The sequence below is a fragment of the Brachyistius frenatus genome, unplaced genomic scaffold (genome assembly GCF_029030835.1).
Source record: "Brachyistius frenatus isolate BFR_SWC_R1_liver_20210118 unplaced genomic scaffold, ASM2903083v1 Contig_40, whole genome shotgun sequence".
In the NCBI taxonomy this organism is placed as follows: Eukaryota; Metazoa; Chordata; class Actinopteri; family Embiotocidae; genus Brachyistius; species Brachyistius frenatus.
The window spans coordinates 1316585-1326201 of record NW_027210639.1 but is presented as its reverse complement, the minus strand read 5'-3'; the positions used below and the strand labels follow the sequence as shown (position 1 = coordinate 1326201).

Genomic DNA, 9617 nt, shown 5'->3' with positions numbered 1-9617 from the left:
GCACAAACTCCACGTATCTACAGGAGGAATTAATTGCTGAGCTTTTTGTCTGTGAAGGGAATTCTTCAGTATGACCAATACATTTAATTCTATTTAATGTCTTATTCAGAAACAGGATTATACCAGTGATGTAAACGGGGGATTTCTCACTGACTGTGCACATAGAGGAAGTTCTGATGTTGCACAATAGCATCATCAAAACAGCTCATCTGACGAACGTGTCAGAGGTCTCTCATATATGACCGCTGTCACTACGTGATCTAATACCATGCTTACATCATGTAGTAACAACTGACTCCATCCACTGAGGAAGAAGCCCATGCAGAAAGGCAAAAAGCTCCAGACTGTCAATCACTTGTGTATTGATTTTAGTTTTCAGCAGCACATTTGTCATTCACATTTTCTTTCTTTGTGACAAGTTCATGCTTGTGGATGAGACACTGTTAGAAAGAATAAAAAAAAACACGAGGTCAGATGAGTGAAATGTCATCGTCGTATCTATTAAGGCCAAATCTGCTGCACGTCCTGTTAAATTCACAGACAGACATGAAAACACAGTCAGAGTCGAACCTGCTCACAGAAATCAGGTGAAGAATCAGTGATGAAAACATGATGATCAGTGATAATCAACGTTAGACTACAGTGAGAGATGAAGTTCAGTTGAGACATCGACCAGCCACGTGTTCACACTGCTGCTCCAGACAGTGATGAGGACAGTCCACTCTGAGCCCACCTGAACAGAGCAGATACATGGAGCTGCTGCACCACCTGGTGGAGGCAGTGTGTACTACAGGGCTCAGGTTTACATGTCCAGTGTGATGAAGCTGTAGTCCTGGTCGTCCTGGATCCCAAAACTCCAAAGTTCACACATTTAGTTTTCCCCCACACACAGCACACTCCGGGCTGTCCTCCCACCCAGACACCGACAGAAGTTTAAATACATTCAGAAATGTTTAGTGGGAGTTTCCTGTTTTAAAGGGCATCAGTAGTTCAGTAGCACAGCTTCATGAAGTTGGATGACTCACAAGAGAAAAGGTACAAAAGCATTTCACTAAACAACTCCCACTCTGTCTGTGTGTCAGTAACGGTCTGGGTTAAAATGATGACTTTAAACTTACAACTTAATCTGCCTTCATCGTCATTGCAACAGTAAATGTGGTTTTAAAAAACTGTCCAGTATTTGCTGTTATTTTGAACTCCACCACACGAGACAACATTGCACTTATTTCTATGACAGTAAGAGGTCGTTGAAATTTCTGGGTCGTACGATCTCTGGGTTGTAATAAGCTGCTTGAATGAAGACCTATACGTCTGAGTAATTGAGGACCGTCTCAGAGAAAGAGGCTGCTGGAAGAGAAGTCTGACTATTAATCTAGCTTTTTGTCTTAAAACAAATGTTTTGACCAAATTATTTCATATGAGAGAAAAGCAAGCAGCAATTTCTCACATTAGAGCAGCGTGGAAAGCAACACATTTTTTGTAGTTTGACCGAATGATTCCACAGTTATCAAAAAAGGGTTCTTTTGAACTATTAATCGACTAAACATTACAGCACTGATATTTATATTAATTTGTGGTGCTCAAGAAAACACATCCTGTTCCCAGTTGTTGTACAGCTGTTTGTTTAGAGCTCTCCTTTCTTTATGAATGAGACAGTTCCTGTTTGCCATAAACATGCTGTTCTGACTGTGTGGGGATGAAGAGGAGGGAGGGAGGGGGGTAAGAAAATGTCATTAAAAAGTTGATGCTGATTTTATAAGACCAAATAAAAGATATCTGCCCTTCTCCACATCCCAACCATTTACCCACAGTCACTAATACAACTCCCAACATGGAGGATTAAAAGCAGCAGCAGACAGGCTGAACTCTCCTGAGTACTCTGATATGTAACATCACTTAGCAGCTTAGCTCTTTAGTTCTTCTCCACCATCAAACGATTCTATTGCTGCCTTATTAAATGATAAAACTCACAAACTGCCAATCAAAATGGATGTTTTTCATTTTCAGATAATAAAAGGGGGAAGAGGAAAATTAATAACTAAACTTCGACTAGCCACAGCTAACTCAGCCCTCCGACTCTATCTGCAGTCAGCTGTTTTTCTATCATCTACTGCATTTTGGTTTCTAGCCTTTTTCTTTTTTAGAAAACTCCATTACAGGGAAATTACACATTTTTGTGTCATTCATATTTTCCCTGGAAGATGTCAAATAAGAAAACATATGTCAAAAAGTCAGATAGAAGTTATGACCAAATAAATATTTGCTGTGTTTTGTGTTTAACACACTAAACACATCAGCAGAGGTTTAAATGACGTGTTATATGATCACTTCATCAGAGCAGATGGGAGTTGTCAGGTTGATGTTGCATCTACTGAACGCAGTCTGTAAAATCTGCTCCTGATCTCAGACCAGCTCGCTGCCTGTGAGGAAGAAGAGGATTTTAGGACTCAGCAGATGAAGAACTGCTGCTCTGTGGTTCACTAACGGACTGTTTAATGCAGGCGTGTTGTCGATAGCACTGATGTACACAGTCTGTCCCAAATATGTTTGTGTTGGCTCACATTCAGGTTTCTATTGTTGCACGTGTGCAGCCTGGAGGTAACTCGACATATGGAAGACTTCCTTCTCCTCATCACGTCCTCATTAAAGGCTCCATGAAGCTGCGGTTACACAGCTCTGATTTTAAAGTTGCTATTAAAGAAGTAATGAAGCTGCTTATTTGTTTTTGTTTTTTTTCCAGTATAAAGAGGATCTCTGAGATGGTGGAAGCTGCAGTGGAAAAAAATGAGGGTGTGTATAATTTCTAAGAGAGTTTTGGAGCTTTGCGATCCACACAGACCGGATCCGTTTGATTCCACTCCTGTGATCGTTTTTTTTTTTTTTTCACAGGATTAAAAGTCTGCACACTCTTGTTCCTCTGAGGTGTTCAAGAAAGTCCAAACAGACGGTCTCCGTGTGTCAGTGACACTCATTCCAGCCTGAACACATTGACTGAAGTTGTGATTGAAGCTGCCACAAACCAGTCTGCTGTCACCTGGTTCACAAACCAACAGCCAGGAAACAAGCTACTGACTCCCAGAGTGACGACAACCTGTTCAGACACTTTTAGTACATTAAATGGTCACTTATTGCAACTAATGTTCTTCTACTATCACAGAAGTCCTTCCTGTTCATCAGGTGCCTTTAAACCGGAGTAAACGGGTTCACACTGAGCTGAGAGACACGAGCCCACAGACAGCAGAACAAAGCTGGTGTCAACGTCACTGAGTGGGAACCAGTTTACCTGCAGTATCTACTAATATGATCAAATGCAGTTCATACACAGTTTGATGAAAACAACAGAAACTCATTTTTTCACACAAAAAATTGGACCAAAAAAAGAAACGACAACAAAAACTATAAAAATATTTTCTCACTTTTTCTGTGATGTGAAAAACTTTCTTGGTGAAAGATCTCATTAATGTTAGAACAAGATATTATTCATGTTATGACAGTCCTGCCGCTTTCATCGGACTACAAAGACCTTCAGGATTAACTGGAGCTGTTTGCAGCCGGTGGTGAAGGCCGGGATGATGACCTCCAAGGTCATGTCACATTGGACTGCCCCCTGCTGGTGGGCAGAGAGCTGCTGCCCTCGAGTGAAGGAGTTCAGCGATCTGAGGCTGCAGCTGATGTGAACACTGTTAACGTCTGTGAAGAAGAAGGAGCCTTCTCTTCTCTCAACCGTCCTGTCCTCATCTATAACCATGACCTCTAGGTAGTGACAGAGAACGAGATCACAGACAGTCGGCTGGATTCACGGGGTCTGTGGACTCAGGGAGAGGGGGCGGAGCTAGGGAGGGAGCTCAGAGCGGAACCGCTGCTCCTTCATGTCGGGAGGAGACTATGGAGCAGACCGGGGGAACTCTGCAGTACATCCTGTCCTCCCCGGAGACACCTGGGCGTCCCTGAGGAGGAGCGGGACAAAGTGCTATCGGGACACTTGGACTGTCATGCTTAGACTACTGCAACCTGATTGTGGAAAGTGGCGGGGGGACTAATCGTGATATATTCCGGTTACATCAAATTATTCAGTTAAAGAATAGAAACAAACATGACAATTTATCATTTTTTAGTGTTAACTCTTTAAATGAATGAGTATATGAAGCGTGCAGTTAGTCCTGTTTTGGAAATAATAAATCTGATTTTTGTCAGTGCGACTTTTTCTTTGACCTTTATGTCACTGTTTGTGCTTCTTATGCGTGTTTTAATTGTTTGTTATTATTGTTTGAATTAATTTTATTTTGATCCTGTTGGATCCTTTTTTAACAGTGTTTTAATTAGTTCTAAATGTTAGTAAAATTTGTAATGCGCTACACATTTTAACATTCATGAAAAATATCTGGCTATAACACGACGAGGATCAACTTCAACCAAGAACATGTTCAAATTAAAACAAGAAACGAAACTTTTTTGTATCCTGGGGGCAGCGACATGCTGCAGTAGGTTCAGGCTGGTGAGTGCTGCGGTCCGGTTTCTGTACCTGAGGACCTCCACTCCGTGGTTTATGATTAAAAAGCACTGATGATTGTGTGTTTGACAATATTCACAGTTGATTGGCACCATGTTTGCAGCAGCGTCAGTTCTGAACAGCTGCTGACCGACTGTCTCTGGCTTGTCTGTCCTGGTCCTGCAGGTCCAGCTGGACTCCTGGGTCCCGCCCTGCTGCCTGCTGGGCGTCACTACAACAAGGCACTGGGAGACACCCAACGAGGAGGGGAGGAGTCACAGGGTCCACCACGCCCTCCCTTCAGGACCACATCCACCTCCTCCGCCGTCCTAATGTCCAATCAGCTGAGAGGAGTCCTGCCTGCCGTCACACCCCGACCATCAGCGCTGCAGAGGATGCGAGGTGGAGACGAGTCCGTCCACACCGACACAAGTGTGGATGTGCAACTCAAACGTAAAGTTTGTATCCCTGAAGATTGCTTAGATGAGATTTGGCACACTATGGTACTACATTATTGGGTGGGTGGTTGGGGGGGGGGGCTAATTGATCACAGTGGTCACAGTGTCCCACAGTCTCTCTGCATCCACGGTTCGTGATGTAGATCCCTGTCATGGTGGGGCACCTGGCATCAAACACAGGATATTGCAAAGAAGAAAAACAAAGGCACCAAATTACATCCATCACACTGAAGTCTTTACATCACAGATAACAGAATTGTCACAGAAATATATCCTCGTTCGATACCCGAGAGGTTTGGAAACAACTTTACCTGTGCAAAAACAGCTTTAATCTGATGGATGCTCTGGACAGGATCTGTTCACTTCAAACCACTCATCGATACAGCTGGAAGAGACGGAGGGAGGAGTGTCAGCAGGAAGCAACGTAACTCTGTGTACTGAAGTGAAACGTGTTACAAAGTAATACAAAATAATTACACGAGCTACATCTTCAATATTATATTATAAAAAAATATTACGGTTAACCATCTACAATAAAAAATATTCTGAAATGAAAACAGGTATTTTAAATGTTTTCAACGCGCTGTGATCGGGCGTGTTGTCATGGAGAACCCTGTTGCCATGGCGCCACGGTTCAGGTGGTCTGTTTTCCTTCAGACGCCTCAGAGGGTCCCAGTAGAGCTCGGTGTTGACAGTCTGACGCTGGGGGACGAATTCAGGGTGAACAACTCCCCCGACGTCAAAGAAAAGCCGCCTGGCGGCTCCGGACCGACGCGCCTCTGCTCCGTCTCGGACGGCGACGTTCTCGAAACCTGAATGTCACTCGTTGCTTGATTGTGGTAGACTTTCTGAAGCTTTTCAAAGGTCTATGTGACCGGTTTCTTGAGTTTGACACAGAATGTGACGCTTCTCTGCTCATGTCCACGCCGATGAAGCAATGCAGTACACGGTGAAGTCGCAAAGTTTCACGGAGGGCTGACAAAAACGTGTTGAGCAGTGAAAACCAGCAGCGACGTAGTCCACGATGCAAACGTAAACAACACGGCTGACGGCGTCGGATATAAGAGGCTGTCATTCATAATACTTAGTAATTTCCTAATATAGTTAAGTAATGTTTTATTTATCAGACGTAATTCCGGCTGCTAAATGAATTTCTCCTTCTCTCTTTTTTTTTTATTATACTGAAACAATTGCAAGTCTCCAGCGTATATCCAGTTAACACACCCGGGGGACTTACTGTGCATCTGTAAAGTAGGAGCAACAGTAGTTTGACAGATATATTTTCTTTAGCAAACGTTAATTTATGAATGTAGGACATATGACAAACTGACATCTGAAGTCACGGTGCATCAGACTGGTCTGAGTTGAAACAGCAGCTGAGCATCAGGTCAGGCTGAAGCAGCAGCAGTTTGTATTCTTCAGAGAGTAAGAAAAAGAAAAGAAACCAGAACGGTGAATGAAGTCACACTTCTGAGGTCCTTTATGTAAAAAAACAGAGAAGATGCAGGAGCTGACGTTCTTACTGCCAACTGGCCCGTTCATTAAAGACCTTCGTCATCAATACAGTCACTTCAAGCCAAAATAGATTCAAAGTTTCTGAAACACCTGTCAGTCAAACACTCCGCGTCCTGATTGGCCGATGTGAGGAAAGTCTTTCTCTCGGCTCTTTCTTTTCACCGTTGAACAACCGCATATTTCTGTGGTTCCTAACGAGAACAGCAGAGTTCAGTTCCTCCCTACGACGGGCAGCTTTCAGCCCGCCTTCCACTGTGGACGCTCAACAACGTAACACAAACGACTTCTTTTCAAGCCAGACTCGGACGCTGTGGTGGTTATATTTTTAGTCTTTATCCATTGAAACAATGTTTGGTGCTGTAGTCAACCAACCTGCTCATACTGGCCGACAAGAGATCCATTCATCATGTAATTCCTCTGGAAGTGAAGGATGATAAAATCCACAATCTTTGCCTGACACAAAAACATGTTCCTGAACGCATCATCTGACACTAACATGAGGCTCCAGCTGTAAAATCAAGACGGTATCTTGCAAAGTTAAAAACCTTCTCTTTAAGGGAGAAAATAAAGGGAGATTAGGTACTCAGGCAGTTTTGGCTCACATTGGTCAGCTTTAATTTCTTCAAACTTTGAAATTCATGTTTACTCTGAGTGGAGACTGAGACAGAATTCAGCAGCTCTTGTCTAATAAGCACGAGTCGGACTACTCTGCCAAAGCGGTGGTTGTTATCAGCATTAGGAAGCACACTGGTTTGTAGTTGTACAGCTCAGTACTTAAGGATGAAACTCTGACCGATGGTGTTGTAGAAGATCTGTAACTGTTCTCTGCACAGACCTTCAAACCGTGAACCTTTTTTAGCAGGAAAATCGACGACGATAACCACTTGTATCTGGATATAGTTCATTCTCATGGGGAAGAAAAGACGTAAAGTGTACGTGCGATGTTCTGGGAGCCTCCAACCTTTTGTGGTAGATGCAGAGGCAGGGCAGGCGGGCGATGGTGTCTCCCTGCTGCAGCTCCTCCAGGCAGATTGCACATTCTCCTGTATCCTTGGTCAACACGTCCTCTGGAAGAAAACACACACATCACAGTTATGTAGTGAATTTTACACTTTATACATAATGGAATTAATAAATGTACATAAACAAAACTAACTTGATGGTAATCTGGAAGACTTTCACATATTTTGACAGGAACCACAAAACAACACAAGTCTACACCGACTTATTTTCACAAATAACTTTTTTTAGACTTGACTTTTTATGTGGACTGCGGTTGTGTGTGTGTGTGTGTGTGTGTGTGTGTGTGTGTGTGTGTGTGTGTGTGTGTGTGTGTGTGTGTGTGTGTGTGTGTGTGTGCGTGTGTATAAAACAATGATGTTCTTTCAGAGACAGAGGACAGGAGGGCAGACTGGAATAATGTGACTGAAATCAGATGAACAAGGTTTTCACTCCCAGTCAGCGGGAAACAGGATGACCGTCTGTGCTGCTCTGAATAACACTGATGGATCTATGTGGTGGTCCTCGGGGGCAACTAGACAGAGCTGAGTATGTTGTAAACAACTATTATTATGGTAAAACAATAATATGAAATACATTATATAAAACAGGAAGTGAAATGAATATTATGATATACAGCAGTGTACAATATGACATTAAACATGCAACCATAATCAGTGGCAATAATAATAGTATTGTTGTATGGGTGTTTAAATAATATGAAGTAATATATATAGAATAGATGAAGCATACATAATGGAGGACAGGTTGCAGGTGCATTGTTGTACACAGCATGTTTTCACTGCAAAGGATGTTCAGTTATAAATTCTCGTATTTCCAGAAGGCCCCTGAAAGCACCGTCATTATGTTAGGACGCTAAAAATAATTTCATATCAGTGTTACTACGTTCAGTCTTACTGTTGGATGTCCACCAGTGAAACTCTACTTCTGCTAAAGTCTGTGTGTGTGTGTGTGTGTGTGTGTGTGTGTGTGTGTGTGTGTGTGTGTGTGTGTGTGTGTGTGTGTGTGTGTGTGTGTGTGTGTGTGTGTGTGTGTGTGTGTGTGTGTGTGTGTGTGTGTGTGTGTGTGTGCCCTGCTATGAATAGCATTGGTCCGGCTCTAAAGTGGAAGTCAGCATGTGCCCCATTAAACCCATCACCTGCAGCCAAACACACAGAGTCATTAGGACGGCCTTATGTAACAGAGGATTAACCCACATAGGCCTGCAGAGGGCTGTTATTATGGGATGCAGCACATCATCCTGCTCAGCTGAGAGGAAAAACATCTTTAACGTACCCACAAACAGTCAGACAGACAGACAGACAGTCAGACAGACAGACAAAGACAAAGAGACAGGTATTACTTTTTCACGCCCTTGGTTTTATATACTTGCACTATCCAGTACCGGGTCACAGGGGGCGGAGCCTTGACAGTTCACCAACACAGACAGATAGACAACCACTTCAATTTAGAACCAAGTCAACCAATAACATGCAGGTTGTTGTTCTGAGGGAGAACTCAGAGAACATGTAAACTCCACACACAAAGTTCCCCGGCCGAGGAACACGTTTTGTTTCCCTGGTCACTCCTTGTTGTGTGTTTTGAATGCCAATAAAGTTGACTTTAACTTTTCGGTAGTTCAGGAGGAAGCAGCACACATGCTCTCAATCAGCCTGAATGGAGAAGCTTTCTAATCTCATCTGATCTCAGCTGGAGGCAGGACGTTGGCAGCTTAGTTTAGCATAAAAGCTGAAAGGAAGTGGAAAAAGCTCGCCTTTCTTCCAGGTGGCGTACGAGTCAGCTGAGGACGGAGCCAGGTGAGCCGCTTCCTCGGCCTCCAGTCTTTAAGCCAGGCTAATAACTTCCTGAGAGCTCTGCACTGAGACCCATACAGAATTTTGGATTTCACACTTTCTGTGAAGCACCTAACGTCTACACACTGAAACTGATGATGACACAAAGCACAGAATGACACTGTCCATTAGAAATGTAGGTTTAAAAACACAACGACCGAAAGAGATCACTTCACGAGTCGGACACAAAACGGGCCTTTAACCGGTCCGAACCGATACGGCCACCACGCTTTCATCATCTGATCTCCTCTCTTTGGCTGTGAACACTATCCATCCAACAACTTCTCAGTTGAGATGTATTAT

General features: G+C 43.3%; 1 protein-coding gene across 1 annotated transcript in view; it reads right to left on the bottom strand.

Moving 5' to 3' along the window:
- Window positions 1–338: 338 nt before the first annotated feature.
- znrf2b (zinc and ring finger 2b) overlaps window positions 339–9617 on the bottom strand; it is a 36392-nt gene continuing 27113 nt past the window's right edge. The window contains exons 3-5 of the mRNA XM_069702153.1: window positions 7424–7529; window positions 5259–5332; window positions 339–5111 (exon numbers count right to left, since the gene is read on the bottom strand). Of these exons, the coding sequence (XP_069558254.1) occupies window positions 5275–5332; window positions 7424–7529 (164 nt within the window). The 3' untranslated portion in view covers window positions 339–5111; window positions 5259–5274. The remainder of the gene's footprint in view (window positions 5112–5258; window positions 5333–7423; window positions 7530–9617) is intronic.